Source organism: Carcharhinus amblyrhynchos, chromosome 28 (genome assembly GCF_965287045.1).
Source record: "Carcharhinus amblyrhynchos chromosome 28, sCarAmb.v2.hapA, whole genome shotgun sequence".
In the NCBI taxonomy this organism is placed as follows: Eukaryota; Metazoa; Chordata; class Chondrichthyes; order Carcharhiniformes; family Carcharhinidae; genus Carcharhinus; species Carcharhinus amblyrhynchos.
The window spans coordinates 10,280,884-10,308,506 of NC_137351.1; the positions used below are offsets into that span (position 1 = coordinate 10,280,884).

The 27,623-nt window shown below is 46.1% G+C and overlaps 1 protein-coding gene across 2 annotated transcripts in view; it reads right to left on the reverse strand.

Annotated features, from left to right (window-relative positions):
* The window catches only part of coro2ba (coronin, actin binding protein, 2Ba), a 163,226-nt gene extending 138,522 nt beyond the window's left edge, over positions 1–24,704 (reverse strand). The window contains exon 1 of one of the 2 annotated variants that reach the window (XM_080214345.1): positions 24,595–24,704. In XM_080214345.1, the coding sequence (XP_080070471.1) occupies positions 24,595–24,609 (15 nt within the window). In that variant the 5' untranslated portion in view covers positions 24,610–24,704. Of the gene's footprint in view, positions 1–13,193; positions 13,965–24,594 lie in introns of those variants that run through there. The other variant, XM_080214343.1, reaches the window with a different exon arrangement.
* Between the last annotated feature and the right edge of the window lie 2,919 nt (positions 24,705–27,623).

The following is a 27,623-nucleotide window of genomic DNA, read 5'->3' on the forward strand; positions in this document are numbered from 1 at the left end:
TGTGTCTGACAGACAGAAAACTAGGCCCGGGTTTGAAGAATCTGACCATGGAAATTCCATCGCTTTTTTTCCCCGCTCGGTTATGAAGCCTGGGCAATCCTGTTCCTCAACTAACTGGGCCTTCATTACCACATTCCGCTAACAGACATTCTGACCTGCGTCCTGTGTCACGGTAGTCAGATGTGGTTGAAGACCTAGCTAATTTACAGCACCAGAACTTTAGTCATGGAGGGCCACAGACCTCAACACAGGATTGAAGTGCCCACAGGGAGGCATCATTTGTGCTCTCTTCGCTCAGCATTGAGTGGAATGCCAAACTGCCCCAGCATCTTCTGAATTAATTATTGAATGCCCACAGTGCCCATGGAGTCTGCACCAACTCTCCAACAGGGCATCTCACCCAGGCCTTATCCCCATAGCCCCTCATATTTACTCCACTAATTCTCCCTAGCCTACACGAGGCGGCATGGTGGCACAGTAGTTAGTGCTGCTGCCTCACAGTGCCAGGGACCGAGGATCAATTCCGGCCTCGGGTGCTGTCTGTGTGGAGTTTGCACATTCTCCCCATGTCTGCGTGGGTTTCCTCCGGGTCCTCCGGTTTTCTCCCACAGTCCAAAGATGGGTTGGTTGACTATGCTAAATTAGCCGTAGTGTCAGGGGGATTAGCAGGGGAAATAAATGGAGTTAAGGGGATAGGGCCTGGGTGGGATTGTGGTCGGTGCAGACTCGATGGGCAGAATGGCCTCCTTTTACACTGTAGGGATTCTATGATCTTGAGATACTAAGGGATAATTAAGCATGGCCAGTCCAGCTAACCTGCACAACTTTGGACTGTGGGAGAAAACTGGGGCACCCAGAGGAAACCCACGCAGACTGTACTTTCAGCTCAGCTATCTGAAGAGGTGTAATGGCGAGGACTGACACTCCACCTCCCTTTCCTGACACCACTCCACATACACCGTAACCCAGTTAATGTGCTGGAGCTGGAATATATACACAGCTGTGACACACATCTGGAAATATTCCGTGCCGCAGCCACTGTCTCACACGTACTGAATTACACATGTGAGCCTGATCTGCCACTGCTTCTGTCTAATGCAGCCCCCCACCCCGAGTAGACCCTCACTCCTGCATCTGGGTCACTGTCTGTGCAGAGTCTGCCTGTGTCTGTGTGGATTTTCTCTGGATGCTCTAGTTTCCTCCCACAATCTGAAAGATGTGCTGGTTAGGGTGCATTGGCCGTACTAAATTCTCCCTCAGGCGAACAGGCGCTGGAGCGAGGTGACTCGGGGATTTTCACAGTAACTTCATTGCAGTGTTAATGTAAACTTACTTGTGACACTAATAAATAAACATAAAATAAATAAACTCAACAGTGTGTCTGACAGAATAGACACAATCCACAACAACCAGACTGAGACAAGCACTCAGATCACCTACGCAGCAGAATGTATCATAATTACTTCATTAAAAGAATTATCCTTCTTAATCCTTGAGTGCTTGGTGTTGTACAGAGTGGTCTGTTTTAGTGCTGTAAAATGGGTGTAAATTCAATCCTTCTTTTTAGTCAACACCGCTCATCAGATCAAAGTCCAGGGAATTGGGTTAGAGTCAAGCTGCAAGGTTGAGTTGGAGGGTGGATGGGGCGGGAGCCATTGTAGTCATCCCCCACCACCCTCTAACACCTCCTCTCCCCACCACTGTCAGCAACCCAAGTGATTTCTTTATGGACCCGGGGGCCCACAAAAACTGATCAATCACATCCGCTTGACCGAGCGAGGCAGCACGGTGGCACAATGGTCAGCACTGCTGCCTTACAGCGCATGGGGGTGGGGTGTGGGGGGTGGGAGGAGGTGGGAGGGTTGGGGGGAGTGGGTGGCCCCGTCACTATCAATGGGAAACCCGTGGTGGGGGTGCACTGTTGGTGGGACCAAAAGATCCCACAGCTGAAAAGCAGCTGGAAAATCACAATCAAAATGTCATTCGGCTCCCATCCATACCATAGGGTGCTGATGATGGATTTTAGGGTGGCATGGTGGCACAGTGGTTAGCACTGTTGCCTCACAGCGCCAGAAATCCAGGTTCAATTCCAGCCTTGGGTCACTGCTTGTGTGGAGTCTGCAAGTTCTCCCCGTATCTGCGTGGGTTTCCTCCAGCTGCTCCGGATTCCTCCCACAGTCCAAATGTCATGCGTGTTAGGTTGATTGGCTGTACTAAATTATCACTGAAGCTTCAGGGGGATGAGCAGGGTAAATATATACGGTTACAGGATAGGAGCTGGGAAGGATTGTGGTCGGTGCAGTTTTGATGAGCCGAATGGCCTCTTTCTGCACTGTAGGGATTCTAGGATTCTGAAAGTGAACTTTCACCTGAATCAGGACCTGCCACCAGGTCCTTTCAATAATGGAGATGGCATCTTACTGAGGGGTGGTAATAAGTCAGGAGGGTGACCAACCCTATTCTGAATCCCTTGTTGCCCTATTAATGCCAAGCAAAGAGTCACTCAAATCGACCCCTATCTCCACGAATTCAGCTCCCGTTCACAAGCAGACCATCTAACCCCAGTGGCATCTTCATCCCCACCGCCTGGTTGTCTAATGCGACGCAGACTGGGCATCAAACCCAAGATCCCCCAACCCTTTTGCACTATATGCCCACACCAGGAAGTGGTTTTATCCAATTCAGCCATTCAGACAACCCCAGCAACCCGGACCCTATGAGTCACTTTACTCATCCGTCCAGAGGTTTTACCTTTCAATAGCTATACCCAGTTCGCTTTGGGGAAAGAGTTCTTGTCTGCACCTACGCGCCCTGCTCTGCAGTGTTAAGAGTTTGGCAGCAGCTGTCGCTGTTCCATGGCCACACAATGCAAACAAATGTTTGGATAATCCAGGTAGCGGGGCCTCCCCGGGGACTAGGTGGCGTACGAGGCTAAATGCCGCAATATTCGCCTGCTGGCACGCACAGCTGTACTGTAACTGAGGGGCAATCAAAATAATATAATTGCAGCAATCCTTAATATACAATCGACAACCAAATGAGAGTCCTGGAAAAAATACTGTTACCATGACAACAATGAGGCCTGCTCAAAAGGCCATGAGTTGAATGTAAAATTGCCTCGCATTTGAAATAAATCACTGTTTTTAAATCATGTGTTACCCATCTGTTCTTTGAACAATTTTACAGATGTGCACAGAATATCTGAATTGTAAATCACATCAGTTTTAATTAATACAATTGTTTGACAAAATCTGATAACTACCCAGAAGGAAAAAATGGTAAAATGGCCAAATAAGAATACTGGGCTGCAATGGTCTTACATACTTTAAAATGGAACACCAGTAAAACGGGGAATTAGGAATACTGGTCCAAACTGTTACATTTAAGTTTATTTATTAGTGTCACAAACAAACTTACATTATCACTGCAATCAAGTTACTGTGAAAATCCCCTAGTCGCCACACTCTGGCGCCTGTTCAGGTACACTGAGGGAGAATTTAGCATGGCCAATGCACCCAGCCGGCATATCTTTCAGACTGTGGGAGGAAACCGGAGGAAACCCACGCAGACACGGGGAGAACGTGCAGACTCCACACAGGCAGTGACCCAAGGCCAGAATTGAATCCAGGTCCCTGGTGCGGTGAGGCAGAAGTGCTAACCACTGTGCCACCATGCCGTCCTTGTTTTTTCCCTCTAGGTAAAGGAAGCTTATTATTGTAAGGGATCTTTCTTTGACCTTCAGTTTCCAACTTGCAAAAACAAGAACATGAGTAGGCCATAGTGTGCCTGGAAATTCCAGGCCATTCCACAAGATCATGGTTGATCCTTGACCTCACTCCACTTTCCCACCCAGATCCTCATATCCCTTAATTCCCTTAGAGTCCATAAATCTATTAATCTCGGTTTTTGAATATACTCAACAGCTGAGCATCTACAGCTCTCTGGGGTAGAGAATTCCAAAGAATTCCCTCACTGTGAAGCAATTTCTCTTTATTTCAGTCTGAGTTTGCTGAATCCCATTCCACTTTCTTCTATTGTATTTATGATGACTGCTCCTTTGAACTTTAACTCTTTTCTGACACCCATGTACATCATTCTTTAGTCTCTCACCCTGCTTCCCTATCCTCACTTTCGGAATCATATCCCATCTGCAAATTGGCCAATTCATAGAAATCTTTTCCAGAGTCTCAAAACCTCCACTATTGTTTCAGTTCTAACCCTGAAGCCACTTAGTGAAGGACTATGCTGTAGCCAATCCTAACTCTGTGCTGCTTTGCATAGAATCCCTATAGTGCAGAAGGGGTTCCATTCGGCCCATCAAGTCTGTACCAGCTCTCCGACAGAGCACCTTACCCAGGCCCTATCTCTGTAACCATACATATTTACCCTGCTAATCCCTTTAACCTATGAGTTCTTGTTAAGCAGCCCATAATATTCTGTTCAATTCTTATTTATACTTCACTATTCCCTACAAGGGAAAAGAGACCATTTGGTCCATCAATTCTGCACTGACTCTCTCTCAGAGTATCTTACCCAGGCCCTCTCCCCCACCTTATCCCTGTAACCTGAGACATTTGCCATGGCTAATCCCCCCCAATCTACACATTTTCAGATACTAAGGGGCAATTTAGCATGGCCAAATCATCTAACCTGTACATCTTTGGACTGTGGGAGAAACCGGAGCACCCAGAGGAAACCCACGCAGACACGGGGAGAATGTGTAAACTCCACACAGACAGTGACCCAAGGCTGGAATTGAACCCCAGTCCCTGGTGCTGTGAGGCAGCAGTGCTAACCACTGTGCCACCGAACAAAGTGAAACATTACGGGTGGGATTTTGTGGCCACACTCGCCCCAAAACCGGAAAATCCTGCCTGAAGTCAGCGGATCTTTGTGTGTTCTGCCATCCCCCGCCTCCCCCCATCCCCTTACTATAATTCCCGTGGCGGGTGGGACAAGAAAATTCCCACTTACAAGTACATGCTTTCTCAGGAGACTAAGGAAATTTGGCATGTCAGCTACCACTCTCACCAACTTTTACAGATGCACCATAGAAAGCATTCTTTCTGGTTGTATCATAGCTTGGTATGTCTCCTGCTCTGCCCAAGACTGCAAGGGGTTGTGAATGTAGCCCAATCCTTCACTCAAACCAGCCTCCCATCCATTGACTCTGTCTATACTGTCACGGAAAAGCAGCCAGCTTAATCAAGGACACCACGTACTCTGAACATTCTCTCTTCCACCTTCTTCCTTTGGGAAAAAGATACAAAAGTCAGAGATCTGGTACCAACTGACTCAAGGACAGCTTCTTCCCTGCTGCTGTCAGACTTTTGAATGGACCTACTTTGCATTAAGTTGATCTTTCTCTACACCCTAGCTATGACTGTAACGCTACATTCTGCACTCTCTCATTCCCTTCTCTATGAACGGTATGCTTACTATAGCACGCAAGAAACAATATTTTTTACTGTATGCTAATACATGTGACAATAATAAATCAAATCAAATATTTTCTGTATTAATATTACGCTGAACAGCAACTGTTGACAATCATATCCAGTGATTAAAAGTGGAAAATATTTAAGAGCAATACATGGGTAGAAGGACTGAGTGTTAATTACCAAGACTGGCCATGTGACAATAATAAATAAAATCAAAATCAGAATGCCTCCTAACTCAAACATGCTGTAGTTATGGTAAGCGTATCTTTACATCTGCTCCAGTGAATCCACAATTAATACTCACCAATTACACACAGTTAATATATAATTCAACAGTTTCCATCTACAATTACCAATATGGATGTGTTCGATGAATGGCTCGTTTATCTGCTCCAAGTCCTTTGTAAAGCATTCAGTTAATCACAATTCTTTATCTGCACAACTCAATCCTTTTTTAACCTAACTGCCTCAGCTTCATTAAATCATCTTCATTTCTCTTTCAACAGAAACGCTGATCAGGATTGTCGTACAGATTTGGAGTGTGAAACCTCAATTCCCAGGTGCGCTGGGTGATGCCTCTTTTAATGATGTGCCAAGATTAACACCTCGCCTGGTTCCAGTGAGGTGTTAATGAATGAGAGCGTACAAATTTAAATTCACCAGCAGGTGAGAAGTCTTTTCAAAATATGGATAAGATGGCTATAGAGGGATATGGACCAAATGCGGACAATTGGGACTAGCTTAGGGCTTTAAAACAAAAGGGACGGCATGGACAAGTTGGGCCAAAGGGCCTGTTTCCATGCTGGAAACCTCTATGAATCTATGACTCTGTAAAGTTCAGCCTCATGTTTGGAGGGTGGACTGGGGAGTGTTCGTCATTTTTTCCCTCGTCTCCTGAAGATACAGGATTCCAACAATAACTTGTATCTAAGTAGCGAATTTCACTCGGTGAAACATTCCATGGCCCTTCACAGAAGTGTAATCAAACAGAATTCCACAACGTGTCACGTACGGAGGTATTTGGTGTCGGACCAGAGATAGGATATGAACCATCTCGAAAGGAAGAAAGAGAGTGGGGAGATTCATATAATCATAATTTGGGTGGCACAGTGCCACTGCTGCCTTACAGCTCCAGCGACCTGGGTTCGATTTCCAGCTTGGGTCATTGTCTGTTTGGAGTCTGCATGTTCTCCGCGTGTCTGTGTGGGTTTCCTCCAGGTGCTCCCACAATGCAAAGATGTGCTGCTTAGGTTGATTGGCCATGTTAAATTGCCCATTGTGTCCTGGGATATGTAGGTTAGAGAGATTGTGGGGTAAATGTGTGGGGCGTGGGGATGGGGCCTGGGGTGGGATTGTTGTCACTACAGTCTTGATGGGTCGAATGGTCTCCTTCTGCACTGTCTGGTTTCTATGATTTCTATGATCATCGAATCTCTACAGTGCGCAAGGAAGCCATTTGGCCCATCGAGTCTGCACCAATGTTCCAACAGGGCATCTTACCCAGGCCACATCCCCGTAACCTCACATACTCACTATGCCAATCCCCATAACCCACATATCTTGGGACACTAAGGGACACTTTAAATCCACCTAACCTGCACATCTTTGGACTGTGGGAAGAAACATACGCAGACACGGATGGGGAAAACATGTAAACTTCACACCAAGGCCGGAATTGAACCTGGGTCCCTGGTGCAGTGAGGTAGTAGCACTAACCACTGTGCCACCTTCTGAAGCTTTCAGGACTGAAGGCCACCCCCCCACCGGCCTCAGCAGCCCCACCTCTCCTGGGGGCAACCACAAGGCTTCAGAGCTGCTGGCCGTCTGATTGGGCTGTGAGCATCAGAAAGCCACATGGGGGTTCGGTAGAATCCCAAAAGTGCAGAAAGAGGCCATTCAGCCCATCGAGCCTGCACTGACCACAATCCCCAGCCCTTTCCCAGTAACCCCACATCTTTACCCTGCTAATCCTCTAACACTCGGGGTAATTTAGCATGGCCAATCAATCTAACCTGCATGTCTTTGGACCATGGGAGGAAACCTGAGTGCCCGGAGGAAACCCATGTAGACACGGGGAGGATGTGCAAACTCTACACAGACAGTAACCCAAGGTTGGAATTGAACCTGAGTTCCCTGGCACTGTGAGGGAGTAGTGCCAACCACTGTGCTGCCCCAAGTTTGCTAGGGGTAAAACCACTGCGCCAGTCCCACTGCTGGTAAGTGCAGATTTTAAGAGCTGCTTTTTGGGCTCACAACAAGGTCCAAGAGGCCATGGTAAAATTCAGCCTGACATTTCTACATATCCACATATGACAGTCAGTCTAGCTGATCTACTGATCCTTGTTATGGGGCAGCATGGTGGCACAGTGGTTAGCACTGCTGCCCTACAGCACCCGGGACCCAGGTTCAATTCCCGGCTTGGGCTTGGGTCACTGTCTGTGTGGAGTTTGCACGTTCTCCCCGTGTCTGCGTGGGTTTTCTCCAGGTGCTCTGAAAAATGTGCTGGTTAGATGCATGGAGTGTGGCGACTAGGGGAATTTCACAGTAACTTCATTGCAGTGTTACTGTGAAATTGCATTCCTTGTGACTAATAATAAACTTTAAAGTAACCAATGGTAACAAGCTGTGAGGATCAGTTGATCAGCTGACTGGGTCTAAACAGAAAGCAGATGGAGCTTTTGGGAACATTTGTGGCCCCCGGCATGACCCAAGTAGTGGCATAATGCAGCGTCTTTACTAAACCTTTGTTTTTGATTTGCTTTGTGAAGTTAATTCTTTTATTGCCTGCTACTGGACTATGCTTACTGCCAGATGAACACCCCTGCCCCAATCCAGGGTCACTGGGGCCGTGTGTAACCAAAGTCCAGCGACTGATGCTGCAGCTGTGCAAAGCACAGACAGTTTCTCCGTTAAACCCCCCCCCCACATCTCGTTTGAGCCAATGTCACAAAACATTGTACACCGACGTCAGAGTAACGCCAGACCCTGTTTCTCAAATAATTCTTATTCCACGCACTTGAATGAAGATCATCCCTAATCCTTCTTTGCGACAGTCACCAAATACGCTGAGATTGACAGATCAGATGAAGCATCAAAGCAAAGAGAATTATCCAGAAACAGGATACAAGCTGGCTTGTGGATCTAACTGTAATCTGATCCCCAAATATTGTTTCAACTTTGACTCTATCGCCTACAATGCCTAGACACTCTAATCTTTAATTGGATAGCTGACTGCAGGTTTTGAAAAGGGATTCTCTATTGTAATTGTACAGATGAAACATTCACTACCTTTACAGTTAATGAGTAACCCACTTAACTTGCTGTTCATTGTGTCGCCAGCAATCAACATCAAAGAAACATAGAAGATAGGAGCAGGAGGAGGCCATTTGGCCCTTCAAGCCTGCTTTGCCATTCAAAATGATCATGGCTGATCCTCAATCTCAACACCATATTCCAGTGCTCTCCCCACACCCTTTGACGGGCCTAGAAATTTCCTTCCTAAATATATCCGGTGTCTCGGCTCCATAGTCTTCCGCGGTAGAGAATTCCTCAGGTTCACCACCCACTGGGTGAAGAAGTTTCTCCTCAAACCAGCCTCCCATCCATTGACTCTGTCTACACTTCCCACTGCCTCGGCAAAGCAGCCAGCATAGTTAAGGACCCCATGCACCCCGCACATTCTCGCTTCCACCTTCTTCCATCGGGAAAAAGATACAGAATTCTGAAGTCACGTACCAACCAACTCAAGAACAGCTTCTTCCCTGCTGCTGTCAAACTTTTGAATGGTCTTACCTTGCATTAAGTTGATCTTTCTCTACACCCTAGCTATGACTATAACACTACTTTCTGCGCTCTCTTGTTTCCTTCTCTATGAACGGTATGCTTTGCCTGTATCATGCATAAGAAACAATATTTTTCACTGTATGTTAATACATGTGACAATAATAAATCAAATCAAACCAAACCAAAATAATATCCCTGCATCCTGAGACTGTATCCCTTGTTGTAAACAGCTCCCCCACCCCCACATCCCTATCCACCACTGGGAACATCATCCCAGCATCCAGTCTGTCCAGCTCTGTCAGAATTTTGTACATTTCAATTAGGTCCCCTCTCTTTCCTCTTAAATTCCAGTGAATACAGGCCAGTTGACTCAATTTCTCCTCATCCAACAATCCTGCCGTCCCAGAAATCTATCCAGTGAACCTTCACCACACTCCTTCTGTAGCAAGTATATCCTTTCTTAGATAAGGAGACCAAAACTGCGCACAATATTCCAGGTGTGATCACACCAAGGCCTTGTGTGGCTGCAGTAAGATACCCTTGTTCCTGTACTCAATTTCCATGCAAACGCTTAACTTTGAACACCTACGAGGGATTCCTCATATGTGGAATGAGAAAGGGTTCAGGTTTCAAGACTCTTCTTTGGAACTCTTTGAGTTTCTGTTTCTCTCTCCACAGATGCTGACAGACCCGCTGAACTTTTCCAGCACTTTCTGATTTTATTTCAGATTTCCAGCATCTGCAGTATTTTGCTTTTATTCTTTCTTTAATCAATTGTTTAAGTCAAAGTACAAAAAATCCAGATGCTCGGGGTTTGATTTTCCAGCTCTTCCCAGCGGTGGGATACTCCAGTCCTACTGAAGTTGACCCCTCCCCCATTACAGGTTCCCCAGTAGCAGGGTGAACGATCCATAGAAATTGCCATTGTAGTAGCAGGACTGGAAAATCCTACTGGCGGCCAATGATGAACTGCCTCCAACTCAGGAAAATTCATTATGGCTGGAAAATTTCAGCCTCAGAGATTAGACACAACACTGGTTAGAAGCAGGATGAAACACTCTACTCCGTCTCAGAAGAACATTATACAGTTATAAAACGACAATAGCGTGGAAGTAGGCTATTCAGCCCATCATACTGTGCTATCTCTTTGAAAAGAGTTGTTCAATTAGTCCTTTTCCCCTGCCTTTGCCTAGGAATTCAAAGGCTGAAATGTTACCACAGTTCACATTGGTGGATTTTCCCATCCCGCTGCGGTGAACAGAGATTTGACTTTGTCAAATTTTCTGACCTCACTGCAGGGAGTGCGTGGCATGAGCGGGTGGTAAGATTGTGCCCAAATGGCATTATCAACATTGAATCCTCCACTATCAATATCCTGGAAGTTATAATTGACCAGAAACTAAACTGGACAAGCCTATAAATACCGTAACTACCAGAGCAGGTCAAATACTAGAAGTATTATGGTGAGTAACTCACCTCCTGACTCCCCAAGAGCTGTCCACCATCTACAAGGCACAGGTGTGATGCAATAACCCAGCTTGCAGGTGCAGCAGGTGGTCAGGAAGGCGAATGGGATGCTGGCCTTCATAGCGAGGGGGATTGAATATAAAAGTAGGGAGATCTTGCTGCAGCTGTATAGGGCACTGTTGAGGCCGCAGCTGGAGTACTGTGTGCAGTTTTGGTCGCTGCGCTTACGCAAGGATATTTTGGCCTTGGAGGGAGTGCAGAGGAGGTTTACTAGGCTGATTCTGGAGTTGAGGGGGTTGAACTATGAGGAGAGGCTGAATAAACTAGGCTTGTACTCGTTAGAGTTTAGAAGAATGAGGGGAGATCTCATTGAGACGTATAAGATGTTGAATGGGATGGATAGGATAGAGGTGGAGAGGCTCTTCCCGCTCAGAAAGGACAGTAGGACTAGAGGGCACAGCCTCAAGATAAAGGGGGGGCGGTTTAGAACGGAGTTGAGAAGGAACTTTTTCACTCAAAGGGTGGTGAATCTCTGGAATTCTCTGTCTGTTGAAGTGGTGGAGGCTGCCTCGCTCAATATTTTTAAGACGTGGGTTGATAGGTTTTTGATAGGTAAGGGGATTAAGGGTTATGGGGAAAGGGCGGGAATGCGGAACTGAGCCACGACAGATCAGCCATGATCTTATTGAATGGCGGGGCAGGCTCGAGGGGCTAGATGGCCTACTCCTGCTCCTATTTCTTATGTTCGTATGTTCTAATACTCCCCACTTGCCTGGATGGGTGCACCTCCAACAATACTCAAGAAGCTTGACACCATCCAGGACAAAGCAGCATGCTTTGATTGGCACCGCATCTAGATACATTCACTCCCTCCACAGTGCGAACAAAAACAACTATGTTTGCCATTTCCAAGGTGCACTGCAGGAACTCACCAAGGTTCCTCAGGCAGTATCTTCCAAATCCACGATCACTACCATCTAGAAGGATAGGGGAAGCAGATACCTGGGAACACCACCTCCTGAAAGTTCACCTCCAAGCCACTCACCATCCTGACTTGGAAATATATCGCCATTCCTTTACTGTCACTGGGTCAAAATCCTGGAACTCCCTAACAGCACTGTGGCTGTACCTACCCCTGAGATACGGCAGCGTTTCAAGAAGGCCGCTCACCGCTACATTCTGAAGGGCAAGGAGGGATTGGCAATAAATGCTGGCCTAGCCAGTGAGGCCCGCATCCCATAAATGAAAAAAAGGAAAGCTCTCATCACTCACAAATTTATTCAATTCCCTTTTGAAAATTACAGTTGAATCTGTTTCCACCACCTTATCAAGCAATGCATTGTTACAATTCTTCCTCAATACCCTGCTGGTTTTTTGCAATGATTGTAAATCTGTGTCTCTCTGAATACTGACCCTTCAGCCAATGGTCAATTTCTCCTAATTTACTCAATCAAAACCCTTCATGAATCTGAACAAAATTTCTCCTCCTTCCTTGCTCCAAGCAGAACAATCACATCTTCTCCATCTCTCCACATGACTGAAGTCTCTCATCCCTCGTTCCATTCTAGTTATTCTGCCCAGCGTCATCTCCAAAGACATTGACAGCTGTTGTGATTGTCCCTTTAAGGGAACACAGCAGACTAAGCATCACACTGGCCATGTGACCCTTTCTCTGCTGTGTTGCCCTTAAAGAGACAATCACCACCACATTCTTCCTAAAATACGCTCCTAGAATTGAACACAATGCCTCAGGCGAGGCCTAAACAATGATTTGGAAAGATTTAGCATAACGTAGAATCATAGAATCCTACAGTGTAGAAGGAGGCCATTCGACCCGTTGATTCTACACTGATCACAATCCCACGCAGGTCCTATCCCCATGCCTTTACCCTGCTTGTTCCCTGACACCAAGGGGCAATTTAGTATGGCCAATCCATCTAAGCCTCACATCTTTGAACTGTGAGAGGAAATCGGAACACCCAGAGAAAACCCACGCAGACACGGGGAGAACATGCGGGCTCCACACAGACAGTGACCCAAGCTGGGAATCGAACCTGGGTCCCTGGCGCTGTTAGGGAGCTGTGCTAATCCCTGTGCCACCATGCCTCTTCTTCCACTTCTGTGCTGCATGCTAATCTTTATAAAGTTTTTTTTTAGATATGCTGTTCAACGTGTCCTGCAACCTCCAAAAATATCTGGAAATAATTGCATACAATGCACAACACAGAAACAGGCCATTCAGCCAACAGGTCTATGCTAGCTCAGTCAGCTCAGTTGGCTGGATGGCTAGTTCGTGACGCCAACAGCATGGGTTCAATTCCTGTACCAGCTGAAATTATTCAAGAAAGCCCCAACCTCTCAACCTCGCCCCTCGCCCAAGACGTGATGACCCTCAGGTTAAATTACCACCAACCAGATCTCCCCCTTAAAGGGGGAAGAAGCCAATGGTCACCCAGGACTTTATACTCCACGCAGATCTCTGCTCACCCTTCTCCATCTCACCTTATCAACATAATCTTCAATTCCTTTCCCTCTGATGTGTGTATCAAGCTTCTTCTTCAATGTATTCTGTAAAAGTTGGTACATCCATCCTTTGTGTTCCTACACCCTTGTTCAAATTGCACCATTAAATTTTTCACTGCCTCCTATTCTTCCCGAGCGACAGCTCTCCGCACTCCCTTATATTCAAAGTTGCTTCATTCAAGCGATCTGTTGCTTCAAATTTAAATCATGCAGAAAATGATTCTGCCTTGCAAATATTGCTTCCTTCCCGCTGATGGACAATACGATTATTTATCCTTTGTTTCTCACAGGAGTAAAGGAGATCAGCCATTCGCTTGCCTCTCAGAACGAGATTGCCAACTTAGTGCCACAATGGGGGCAGTCTGTGCTAGAGAGCTGTGCCAGCCACTTACTGAATCGTGACTGTTCAATCTCTTCTCAATCTCTCTCTCTCTCGCAGCGGGCTCTTACGATCAACACACACACACAGCACAGTTTCCATCCTATCAAGATTCGCTCTGGTTTTTTTTTTGTCTTTCTTCTCCGAGCGCCCTGCGCCCTGCGCTATCTGCCACCTGCTCCCAAGTCAAAACCGACAGTCGTTGGGTGAGATCCAAGAATAGAGACAACTGGGGGACAGGGAGGGTGTTCTGCAGAAATCCTTGCGGGCAGCAGGACAGGTTAGCAAAGCAGTTCATAAAGCACACAGGATCATAAACCTTATACAACTCTGTAAGCTTTTACTTTGGGGTGGCACAAAAACTCTGGCTCGAGACCATCCCTGATTTTAATCGTTCAACCATTGATAACTCCAGGCCCTAAGCTCTGGAATTCCCTCCCTAAACCTCTCTGACTCTCCACCCCACTTTCCTTTTTTAAAGTGTTTCTTAAGTAAGAGCACCTGCCCTATCCCTGCGTGTCTCAGTGGCAGTTTTTGTTTTATAGCGCTCCTGTGACTCGCCTTGAGGTATTTTCTTCCATTAAACGCTCTGTAATAAAACAGCCTGTTGTTTTTGCAGTTGAACCTTAGAGAGATTTAGCAGGGAGTTGAGAAGAGATTGAACGGTCACGATTCAGTAAGTGGCACAGACCTGCCATTGGGCAGAATGGTGGCACAGTGGTTAGCACTGCTGCCTCACAGCACCCAGGGAGCTGGGTTCAATCCCGGCTTTGGGTGACTGTATGGAGTTTGCATGTTCTCCCCGCGTCTGTATGGGTTTCCTTTGGGTTCTCCAGTTCCTTCCCACAGTCCAAAGATGTGTAGGGTTAGGTGAACTGTCCATGCTAAATTGCCCCTTAGTATCCCAAGACGTTAGATAGATTGGCCATAGGAAATGCACAGGTTTGCAGAGATAGGCCAATCCTGGGATAAGATGCTCTTTCGGAGAGTCAGCGCAGACTTGAAGGGCCAAACGGCCTCCTTCTGCATTGTCAGGATTCTATGGCTCTGAAAAGAGGCTATGAAAGCTAGGCAGTTACAAAAAAATCAGTATTAACACTATGGCCAGAACTCTAACACTTCGCCTGTAACAGAACAGGAGCAAGGATCCAACAATGGAAATCTCTGTTGACTTTGGCAGAAATTTCCGGTCTCGCCTGAGCGAGCCTGTAAAATCCAGCCACAGCTGAAACATTGTGATCAATTCTGGGCACCAGATTTAAAGGAAGTATGGGAATGTTTTGGACACGGTGAATAAGAGATCTGCGGATACCAGGGATGAAGGGGTGCCGTTAGGCAAGTAGGTCCAGAAAGCTTGAGGGGTTTGTCCTTAGAGCAGAGAAGGATATAAGAGAGATTTGATGAGGTGTTTAAAATCATGAAGGGTAAATAAAGAGGAACTGTTTCCAACGGCTGAAACCAGAGCACTCAAAGGGGATTGGCAGAGAAACCGAGGTTAACATGAGGAAAAGTGTTCTTACACAGTCATTGGTTAGGATTTGAAATGGTGGCACATAAAGAGTCAATAATAGTTTTCAAAAGGGAATTGGGTAACTAACTGAAAGACGAAAGAAATTGCAGAGATAGAGTAAAAGGGTGAGAGTAACTGGGTTGCCAGTGTAGACAGGATGGACAGAATGGCCTCCTCGTATGCTCTCCTATTCTGATTTGCTACTCTTGGTGTCCCCTGACCCTGCCCTTCCTGTCGAAGGATGTGTTCAGTCTATTCTTGGCATCAAGTCATGGAACTAGAGACAGAATCCTAACCCCACCACACCCCCACTCCCCGCACTCTCTGTGCCTCATTCAGTGAGGTTGCAAGTAACAGCATCACATCAAGGTTGTGGTGATTTTTCTCTTTGAGCTTACCTTCCTAGTTTAATATTGCCAGAAACCAGTCAACTGAATCACCAGCTCAGATGCCAGAGCTTAATGTGCTACACAATAACTTTCGATTCTCACTAAAGACTGGCAAGTTGTTCGTATATAAACGGTATATTTGTTGCCACTTCCAGCTATTTTCTGCTCTTTGCTGTTGAGTAACTAAAAGGACAAGATGAATGTGAAACCTCAAAACTCTGGGCTATGGTTTGGTGATAGAGCGATGTGACTTGTCAAACTCGAGGAGTCAATGACCTTCTTATATTTGCTGAGGTCATTCCTCTGTGCAATGTGAAATTGTTCCAGTGAGAAAACACAAGAGATGCATTTGCAAATGGGGCAACAGTTGATCAACAATTCAAAAGTAAATATTTGAAGGACAAGAAATTGCAGGGATATGGAGAATAAGTGAAGCAGCTGGACTCAGTAAAATTACTGTGATTTAAGTGAAATATTGTTTTGAAAGATTGGTGGCATATTTAGCAAGGGTTAGTTATAATTTATTAATTAGTGTCACAAGTAGGCTTAAATCAACACTGCAATGAAGTTATTGTGAAAATCCCTTAGTCGCCACACTCCGCCACCTGTTTGGGTACACTAGGGGGAATTTAGCATAGCCAAAACACCCAACCAGCATGTCTTTTGGATGAAACCGGAGCACCCGGAGTAAAATCCACGCAGACACGGGGAGAATGTGCAAACTCCACACAGACAGTGACCCAAGCTGGGAATTGAACCCAGGTCCCTGGCACTGTGAGGCAGCAGTGCTAACCACCATGCCACCATGTCACCCATTATAATGGTTATCAGCTCTCCTTTTGGCTAAGATCAAGCATCAGATCAAGCCCAACATGGGGCTCAATGTCTTATTTTGTCAGCTTGGATCTTGTCTGTCTCCCTTGTGGGGACCATGAATTGGATTCAGTTGGATTTTGAATTTGGTTTCTGGAGCAAGTGAGGAATGGATTTGGGTTTGCCCGCTCCACTCTGAGCATTGGCTTTGTAATTTTAAGGGTGGAGTAAAAATCTTTTTAAAATTCTGGTTGCCAACTCTGGTTCAATATATTCCTGGAGTTTACATCAATGTGAGCTCTTGCCCACCCAGTCAAACAATCTCCAATGTTTCTATACAAAATGACTGGAAGGGGAGGCAATGGCCTGGTGGTATTATTGCTAGACTATTAATCCAGAAACTCAGCTAATGATTCGGGGACCCAGGTTCAAGTCCTGCCACCACAGATGATGGAATTTGAAGTCAATAAAAAAAAATCTGAAATTAAGAATCTATTGATGGCCATAGAACAATTGTTGGAAAGATCTGTCTAGTTCACTAATGTCCTTTAGGGAAGGAAATCTGCTGTCCTTACCTAGTCTGGCCTACACGTGATACCAGGTTGATTCTCAACTGCCCTCTAAACAAGGGTTGGGCAATAAATGCTGGCCAGTCAGTGTCCAACGAATGGAAAAAAATAAATGGAAGAAGATAGAAAACAAACACCATCATTTTTCACATGACCCTCTGAATTTCCTCACAACGTTGTCCAGAGAATTGTCCAGGACAGACCTGGAGGATTGGAAATCTGTGAGGAAAAAGTCACTTGCTCCAAGAAAATGTATTTTCTGTTACATTCTCTCGGGGACCAGCCTCTGCCATGCAGTCGGCTTCCAGCCAAGTGCACGCGTGAATCAATGGCTGCTTTGTCCGCAAATGGTTGGCAGGAGCCCAATTCGACAAAAGCCTGCTTAAACTTCTCTTCACTAACCACCCCCCCCCCCCCCCCCCACTCTGTAGCAATGACTGCGTTTGGTTCCCCTGCCAACAGCGCCCCCCTCCCCCCCACCCCACAGCTCACTCCTCCCCCCCACTTTGCCCTCCTGCTGAAATGGTTTCAACTAGTTGACAAGTCCAAGAGCTGGAACGTTCCACCTGAGTGAAGGGGGTGCAGCATGGGCAAACTCAAGCAGATGGGGATTTAAGAATCAGGCTCTCTAACCTTTGTAACACTTGGAGATTTAATTCTGATGGGTTTCACACTGCCAAATTCGATGGACAAAAAAAAATAAATAGTTGGTACAATACAGGACCAGAGGTCCAGAGGGAAAGGCTAACGATCCTGTTGTCAGTCATTGTAACCAGTAAATTGCAACGCATTTGTTAAAAAGAGGGATTTAATTCCTGGCGTTAAGAATATAGTGGGTTATTAGTTATCTTCACATAATTGCTCCTTTCTCACCATAGAATCCTTACAATGCAGAAAGAGGCCATCCAGCCCATCGAGTCTACACCGAATCTCCAAAAGAACATCCCACCCAAGCCCTCCCCTCCATCCTATTCCCATAGCCCCACACTTTCACCATAGCTAATCCAAACAGCCTACACATCTCTGGATACTATGGATGGGATTTTTCAGCTGTGTCGCCCCAAAACTGGAAACTCCCACCCAAGGTCAACAGACCTTTCCATGGTCCGCCCCTCGCCCGCTATGATTCCCGTGGCAGCCGGAACAGGAAAACTCACCCCCAAGGGACAATTGAGCATGGCCACTCCAGCTAACCAGCGCATCTTAGGACACTATGGAACAATTTAGCGTGGGCAATCCAGCTAACCTGCACATCTTTGGACTGTGGGAGGAAACTGGAGCACCCAAAGGAAACCCATGCAGACACAGAGAGAACATGCAAACTCCACACAGTCACCAGAGGCTGGAAGTGAACCCAGGTTCCTGGCGCTGTGAGTGCTAACCATTGTGCCACCGTGCCACCTCAATTAATCCAGAGGCCTGGACTAATAATCTGAAGATAGGGGTTCAAAGGCAGCTAGGAAATTTAAATTGAATCACATTAATCTAGAATGAAAAATTAGAACCAGTTATGATGACCATGAAACCACTGGATTGTGATTAGAAACCCACCTGGTCAATGCCTATTGGGGTGAAGACCTCTGTCCTTACCCAATCTGGCCTACATGTGACTCCATACCCACAGCAATGTGGTTGGCCGATAACCGTCCCCTGAAACAGCTGAGCAAGCTCTTCAACTGCATTCCAGCAAGGTGACTCAGCATTTCTTTCCCAAGGGCAATTAGGGTACGTTAGTTTTGCTAGGAACTCCCACATCCTGTGAATGAGTTCAGAACATTTATTCTGGTTACTATAGGAACATAGTAATTCATTCAAAAAGAAGAATTTAACTACACTGTGCTCGTGGTGGTTGTGGCAATTTCCTCCCACCATACTTTCCAAGTCTAAACTCCCTTTCCGTCTCAATTCCCCTCCCTCCGTCATATCAAGTCAGGATTTTGTAGACAGCCTAGTATTCAGCCCCCTGGCCCCACCACCTCCCCCCCCCTCCCCCGCCGCCTCCAGTGGATTCCCTTTCGATTTGATTTGGCTTTTATTTGATTTGATTTATTATTGTCACATATTAATATACAGTGAAAAGTATTGTTTCTTGCACACTATATAGACAAAGCATACTGTTCATAGAGAAGGAAAGGAGAGGATGCAAAATGTAGAGTTACAGTCATAGCTAGAGTGTAGAGAAAGACCAACTTAATGAGAGGAAAGTCCATTCAAAAGCCTGACAGCAGCAGGGAAGAAGATGTTCTTGAGTCAGTTGGTACGTGACCTTAGACTTCTGTTTCTTTTTCCCGATGGAAGGCGGCGGAAGAGAGAATGTCAGGGGTGCATGGGGTCCTTAATTGTGCTGGCTGCTTTGCCGAGGCAGCGGGAAGTGTAAACAGAGTCAATGGATGGGAGGCTGGTTTGTGTGATGGATTGGGCTACATTTACGACCTTTTGTAGGTTTTTGCCGTCTTGGACAAAGCAGGAACCACACCAAGCTGTGATACAACCAGAAAGAATACTTTCTATGGTGCATCCGTAGAGGTTGGTGAGAATTGTAGCTGACATGCCAAATTTCCTTAATCTTCTGGGAAAGTAGAGATATATGTGAGCTTTCTTAAGTATAATGTTGGTCTGGGGTGGACAAAGACAAGCTACTGGACACCTTAAAACCTGAAGCTTTTGACCATTTCTACTTGGTCCCTATTTGTACAGACATCAATGCACACTATAGGAATAGAGTGAATACCATTTCTTTTTCCTCTCTCTTCCTGGTTAGCCGAACCAAAATTAGAAACTGCAGAAGAGTTAGGAACAGAAAGAGGCCATTCAGCCCAAAAAGCCGACTGTTAACATCACCCCCCAGTAGCCCACCATCTCCTACTGATTCCTTCTCTCACCAACGTGTGGGAAACTCACGAGTGCAATCCCCCTTTCCCATCTAAGACCAAGTAAATTGTAGTGCCAATGTTATACCCATGGCCAGAATATCCCAGCGCCTCCTTCCCACCCCCTAACATGACGGATAACCCCTGCCCCTTTGAAAAGGTTGGTGAGCCACTGAAATCCCATTTACACTGGCAGGACTGGAAGATCCCACTGGCATGACGGTCAGGAAAATTCCAGTCCATGTCACAGTGCATTTCCCATAATGTTGAGACAAAGCAAATGTGCAGTCTGGTTTCTGGGTCACATCAAGATGTAAAGATTGACCAGGTATTAAATGGAATTCAGACAAGATGAACAAAGGCTGGCATTTATTTAGCGACTCCCACAACCTCAAGATGTTCCCAAAGAACTTTGTATAGAAAATAGGAGGAGGAGGAGGCCATTCAGCCCTTCGAGCCTGCTCCGCCATTCATTATGATCATGGCTGATCATCCAAATCAATAGCCTGATCCTGCCTTCCCCACTATATCCCTTGACCCCTTTGCCTCAAGTGCTATTTCTAACTGTCTCTTGAAAATATTCAATGTTTTGGCCTCAACTACTCTCTGTGATAGCTAATTCCACAGGCGGATTACTCTCTGGGTAAAGAAATTTCTCCCCACCTCTGTCCTGAACTGTCTACCCTGCATCCTCAGTCTGTGACCCCAAGATCTGGACACTCCCACCATCGGGGACATTCATCTTGCATCCACCCTGTTAGAATTTTATAACGAACAAAATACTTCAGAAGTGGAATCACTTCTAAACAGCATTCTGTGCAACAAGCTCCCCAAAACTAGCCATGTAATTGCGACCAAATAATCTTTTCTCGGGGATGTTGATTGAGGGGTGGATGTTGGCCACCAGGGAGAACCCCTCCCCCACCCCCACTGCTCTTCTTCAAATAAACACGGCGGCACAATTGTTCACACTGCTGTCTCACAGCACCAGGGACCCGGGTTCAATTCCCGGCTTGGGTCACTGTCTGTGTGGAGTTTGCACATTCTCCCTGTGTCTGCGTGGGTTTCCTCCGGGTGCTCCGGTTTCCTCCAACAGTTCAAAGATGTGCAGGTTAGGTGGGTTGGCCATGTTGAATTGCCCCTTAAATGGATTAGCCATGGTAAATGCGTGGGGGTTACAGGAATAGAATGGGGGAAAAGGCCCTAGATAAGACACACTGTCAGAGAGTCAGTTCAGACCTCATGGGCTGAATGGCCTCCTCTGCACTGATAAAAACTCTGGAATCCAATGGATAGCAACAAGTAGCAAACACAATGGGGATTTACACAGTAACTTTATTGCAGAGTTAATGTAAGCCACATTGTGACACTAATAAATAAACTTTAAAATATCTACCTGAGTGAGCCAGGTGAAGTCTTGGTTTTGCATTGCATTTGGAAGGTGATGAGATATTAAATAAAACCCTTTTTGTCCTCAGGTCTATCACACACACACAGCTGAAGCACTCCAAGTTTCCCAAATAACTATCTGAAATATTTATAGACTGTAACTTTGGCAGCAATTCATAGAGTCTTGCCTCACACTGTTGTCTAAAAGTTGAGATGAAGATCTGTTTGTGAGATGGTCCAAGTAACTCATGAACACAAAAGTCAAACTGATGAGTGACAGAATTAATCAATTCTCTCTTGCCAATGATTCAAGCCAAGATTCAACATATTTTGGAGACTTACTTAGACATATTTGTGATCCCACAAGCATGAAATACAAAATGAAACATTTTCAGTAGTGTGTGTGTGGTATTGTTTGTATGAATCTACATGGACATCTAATTAAAGCACAAAATCTGGAATATGTTTAGTTATGCAAGAGAAATAAGTGCTGTTGGTGGTGCTATTGGATGGTTGTATTAGTGGAGCTGAGTTGGTTGGCTCAAGCACTGGGGAACTCTCAGTTCCCTGGGCCTGAAGATCAGGTAATATCACAGAACCTTGGACTCGACAGTGCAGAAGGGGGCCATCTGGCCCATCGAGTTTGTACCAACTCTTTGAAGGAGCATTCCACCCAGGCCCTATCCCCACAACTTTACATATTTGCCTCACTAATTCCCCCTAACCTACACATCTTGGGACACCAAGAGGCAATTTAGCTTGGCCAATCCACCTAACATGCACATCTTCAGACAATAAGGGGCAATTTAGCATGGCCAATCCATCTAGCACGCGCATCTTTGGACTGTGGTAGGAAACCAGGGCAGTCTGAGGAAACCCACACAGACACGAGGAGGATGTGCAGACTCCACACAGACAGTGACCAAAGTCAGAATTGAACCCGGATTGCTGGCACTGTGAGGCAGCAGTGCTAATCACTGTGCCATCAGGATGGAGACTTTGATTACTGTAAATTTAGCCCTGTGAGGCAGCTAACTGAATATAGTGTGAGCCTCTTTTACTTTCCCCTTCCAATTCATTTTCCTGAGGGACATCCAAGAGAATGTAACATTCTGCTCAAGGACACCCCTCCAGAAACATACCAACGTACGGAACAGGGGCAGGAATAGGCTGTTTAGCCCTTCAATCCTGCACCGCCCTTCAATAGGATCAATGCTGATCAGTTTGTGTTGAGTTCCACGTTACCCAATGTACTCCAGATAACTTGGGTTCCCTTTCCTGATATTGGCCGAGATATTCCAGCCCCATTGTGACAGGACCCACCGCAGGGAATACTGTGGATCAGATGATCCCGACGGTAGGGCAGTTGGAAAATCCGACCCATGAGGTGTAGATAGGATTTGTCAACCCTCCAGGATTCCCCTGGAGTTTCCAGGAATTAAAGATTAATCTCTCGGACGCTACTGTCTTCCACAGATTCCAACAAACAACTCAGGAAAATGAAAACAAAGTGTTCCCTTCTTTATTTAAGATAAAAGTTACTGTTTATCAGAAGTTATATTGGACACAGGGGGACTGGGCGATTAAAATTGCAGGATGGTTGGAGTTATCTGATGAAATCTTCAGGAACATGTGTAAAATTTGCAATCTGGGTCACTTGGGGTTTCAAGGGCAAGTGAAGTAAACCGTAAATACCATCTGGCCCTTCCACCAGCCCTTTCCCGGAATGCTTCAGTCAGAACCTTCTATTGAAGGTCTGGATTTCTGCATTTTGTGGAGATGCCGGCGTTAGACTGGGGTAAACACAGTAAGAAGTCTCACAACGCCAGGTTAAAGTTCAACAGGTTTGTTTGGTAGCAAAAGCCACTAGCTTTCGGAGTGCGGCTCCTTTGTCAGGTAAGTGGAAGCTCTGTTCCTTGTGGGCCTATCGGAGACAGAAAGGATGTCTAAGTGGCAGAGTGTTCAACACTGCTGCCTCACAGCGCCGGCCACCAGGATTCAATTCCTGGCTTGGGTCACTGTCTGTGTGGAGTTTGCATGTTCTCCCCGTGGTCTGCGTGGCTTTCTTCTGGATGCTCCAGTTTCCTCCAAAGATGTGCAGGTTAGGGGATTGGCCATGCTAAATACATGGAGTTACAAGGTTAGGGCCTGGGTAAGATGCTCTGTCAGAGAGTCGGTGCAGACTAGATGGGCTGGATGGCCTCCTTCTGAACTGTAGGGGTTCTGCTATGATATCTTGGCACCATTGAGCACCTATCCCTCCACGTAGGCAGGGTAAGATCCGCCTCTTATATTTATAATACATTGCTGCGTGAGCAATTATAGCACAAATATCGACCTACTTGGAATGATTGAGCAACAATAAAAACAATGTCGTTCTTTGCAACTGTGTGATCGCTGTCAAACCTATGAAGTGTCTCTCGGCCAATATCACCAAGAGCGAGATAAAAGCAAACTACCACAGACACTGGAATCAAAGTCTTCAGCTCTGATACAAAACATTAACTCTTTCTCCCTCCACAGATGCTGTCAGACCTGCTGAGATTTTCCAGCGTTTTCTGTTTTGGTGTGACCAAGAGCGAGCATCTGGGCTCGATGGCCCCATTAGCTGGACTCAAAATAACAAGGGGGTTGGGGGGGAGGGGGGAGTGTGTCCGTCCTGTTCTAGAATTCATCGCACGCACAAATAAACATTAACCGGTCCCTCCTCTCATTCCTGTCTGCAGGATCTGGCAGCTCAAAGAGGTACTTCATTGACCGTGAAGCGCTTTTTGCCTGCATGCGATGGATGTGAAAAGCGCTATAGAAATACAGTCCCCCAACACCCATGGACGCAGCTGACTGAATCCAGGCTGGAAATCTAGACTGTGGAGGGGACAGGAGGGGGGAAGAGGGTGTACGGTGAACTGAATGACTTAACACAGGTTTTCATACTAAGTTGACTAGACTCATTTTTTTAATTTCTTGCCTCTGTCCGGTAAAACAGTGGGTTTACCGGCACACACACACACACACACACACACAGCTTTGATTTCGCCTGGGCAACGCAGTGGAAAGCAAAAGCTGCCAGATAAGTAAGCTGTGGATCCATGGAGGAGGAACCCCCCCCGCGCCTCCCTCTGCACAATCTAACATCCACATTGACTCCTTTTTTGACACCTGCCTTACTCCTCAGAATACATTGAATGCCAGAGATTGCTCTCACAGATGGGGGTCCTAACTGCAGACACAGGACCTCCCCCCCCCTGCCCACCCCCACAACCATTGCTGCACCCTTCAGCAGCCCCTGGCACAGCCAAGGAGGCTGAGAGTGGCAGAGATCCAGCCTTTGCTGCATTGTGTGTGTGACTGCAACACTCAGCAGATTGGAAACCACTTTGCTTTCACAGTTCAGCATCTGCAAAAATCAGATTACAAGAAAAACATAAAGCCAAGCCACTGGTACATCCCAGTCTTCTTACCTTTGTGACAGTCATGCAGAAATTATTGCTGCTGGGGTTGGGAGGAGGTGGGGGTGCGAAGCTTCCAGAAGGTGGAGAGAGAGAGAGAGAGAGAGATGGTCCTGCAGGAGTTGGGGGGGGGGTGGGATGAGCCTTCTTGTGTTGCTGCTGCTGCTGCTGTTGCTGCAGTGGGGCAGGCGTCAATGATACAGGAAGCCCGAGAACTCTTTCCAATCTGATTAACCCAGCCTAATGTAGCTTATTGATGGCCGTGATGTCAGCATTCATTTATAATGGATGAACTCCCCGGTAGGGAGGCTGTTACTGGAGAAATCTTCACACACACAGAGAGGAGAGTGCGTGTGTGTGTGTCTGTGGGAGAGAGAGAGCTTGTGTGTAACAGCGGAGAGAGCCACAAACAAGCAGGAAGTGGACGGATTTGTGCTTGCCAGATTTCCAGGGAACTGCTTTTCCATTTGCTGTAACAATAGCAACTCCAGCTCCCAATGAGCCCAGGAAAAGGAGGGGTGGAGTGATAGACTCAGAGACAACACACATACACACACACACACACAGCATTCCTTTCTCTCAACCCAGGGCATGTGTTGCAGTGCTGGAGAGCACAAGAGGCAGGGTTATACAATCTGGATGCACTGCAGTTTAACCTGCTGCACCAGGCAGAATAAATTGTAGAGGATTAATAATTTACACTGTCTGAAGGTGAAGGGTGCACAAGGTTGAAGAGCTCCCTGCTGTATCTGCGAGATTTCAGAATCTGGGTCCTCCTCCCCTGCTTCACTCCTCGCTCTCCCAAACAATAGGTTTCTTTGTGGCTCCAAACAGTCTAATTGTGGTCAATACCTCTGGCTGTTATTTCCCAGGAGAGTTCAGTGTTTTCAGCTTCTGGCTATCAGAAATTGTGATGTGGAGATGCCGGCATTGGACTGGGGTAAACACAGTAAGAGTCGTCACCTGGCAAAGGGGCAAATCCCAAAAGCTTGTGAGTTTACTATCAAATAAATTGGTTGGTGTTGTCAGACTTCTAACTGTCAGAAATTGTCCAATGCAGTGATTCCGAGTTGAAAACAAACTTCTCCACGTTTAAATTAAAAGAAAATCAAGGTTAGATCATAAAAACATAGGAGCAAAATTAGGCCACTCGGCCCATCGAGTCTGCTCTGCCATTCACTCATGGCTGACATTTTGTCTCATCCCCATTCTTCTGCCTTTTCCACATGACCCCTGATCCCCTTATTAATCAAGAACCTATCTATCTCTGTCTTAAAGACACTCAATGACCTGGTTCTCAAAAGACTTGATAACGTTTTTTAAAAAAGTAATATTTTGGGGTGGCACGGTGGCACTGTAGTTAGCACTGCTGCCTCACAGTTCCAGGGACCCAGGTTCAGTTTTGGCCTCAGTCGCTATCTGTGTGGAGTTTGCACGTTCTCCCTGGGTCTGCATGTGTATCCTCCGGATACTCCAATTTCCTTCCACAGTCCAAAGATGTCCAGGTCAGGTGGATTGGCCATGTTAAATTGACCACAGTGTGTGGAGTTACTGGAATAGGATCTGGGTGGGATTGTAGTCAGTACAGACTTGATGGGCCAAATGGCCTCCATCTGTACTGTAGGAATTCTATTCTATTCCAGTTGAGATTAAGGACTAGGTGGTGTGGTGGCACAATGGTTAGCACTGCTGCCCTGAACTCAGGTTCAATTCCCAGCTGGGGTCACTGTGGAGTCTGAACGTTCTCCCCATGTCTGTGCGGGTTTTCTCCGGGTGCTCCGGTTTCCTCCCACAATCCGAAAGACGTGCTGGTTAGGTGCATTGGCCATGTTAAATTCTCCCTCAGTGTACCTGAATAGGCACAGGAGTGCGGTGACACGGGGATTTTCACAATAACTTCATTGCAGTGTGAGTGTAAGCCTACTTGTGACAATAGTAAATGAACTTTAAACTACTCCGTAAAATGTACAGTAAGGGCCACTTACTAAGATCTATTTCATTGTTGTCACCTTCAGGACAGAAATTTAGTGTCATCGCCACAACACTCACAGCAAAAAGTGATTTAATGGTGTCGGAAATCATAACTCCCGGCTCACTGCCCGGCAAGAAAGACTTCCCTTTATATATCGAGTCTTTATTCACCTCAGGACATCCCAAAGCCCTTTGCAGCCAATGAAATACTTTTGAAATGTAATCACTGCTTTAATCTAAGAATTGTGAGAGTCAGTTTGTGCACAGAAAGCTCTCAGAAACACCAATGAGATGATCAAAAGTTCAACTGTGTTTTTTAGGTAGCTAATTGAGAGACTAGCCAGTACACTGAATCTTAGAATCCTACATTGCAGGAGGAGGCCATTCGGCCCATTGAATCTGAACTGACTTCAATAACTGGCCATTAATGCAGTAAAATGTTTCAAGCTTTTAAACTCCTTCATTGGGATAATGAAAAAAGGGATATCAGACTGACACACAAAACACCCATATCTTAACATTGTTACTACAGAGCTTCTAGACTTTGGGCACTGGATTGCAGTTATACTGCTCAAGCATGCAGCCAGTCCTCTATTTTTCAGCATTCCTGAGAATCTAGAGCTGGTTCAGGACTCAGAATATGTGTCGTTCTTCAAAGAGCCAGCACAGGTATGATGGCCCAAATGGCCTTTTTCTGTGCTTTATGACTCCTTTGACATTGTTACCTCTTGACCTGCTATGTGTTGCTGGGGATACTCATCATGGTCTGCGCTATAATATCATGAAGCACTGTTTTCAACAGATATCCCTTTGTACAGTGAAGAAACCAGAGTTATACCTCAGCTTGCGATCTGGACTTCCACTTTGAAACTCCTAAACCCACATTCATAGAGCAAGAACAACAGAGAGAAGAAAGAACTGTGCAGCACAGGAACAGGCTCTTCGGCCCACCAACCCAGTGCTGACTCATGACACCTTTCTAAACTAAGGATCTTTTTGCCTTAACAGAGTCCATATCCCCATATTCCCTGTCTATTCATGTATCTGAAAAGATGCTGCTTAAACATTGC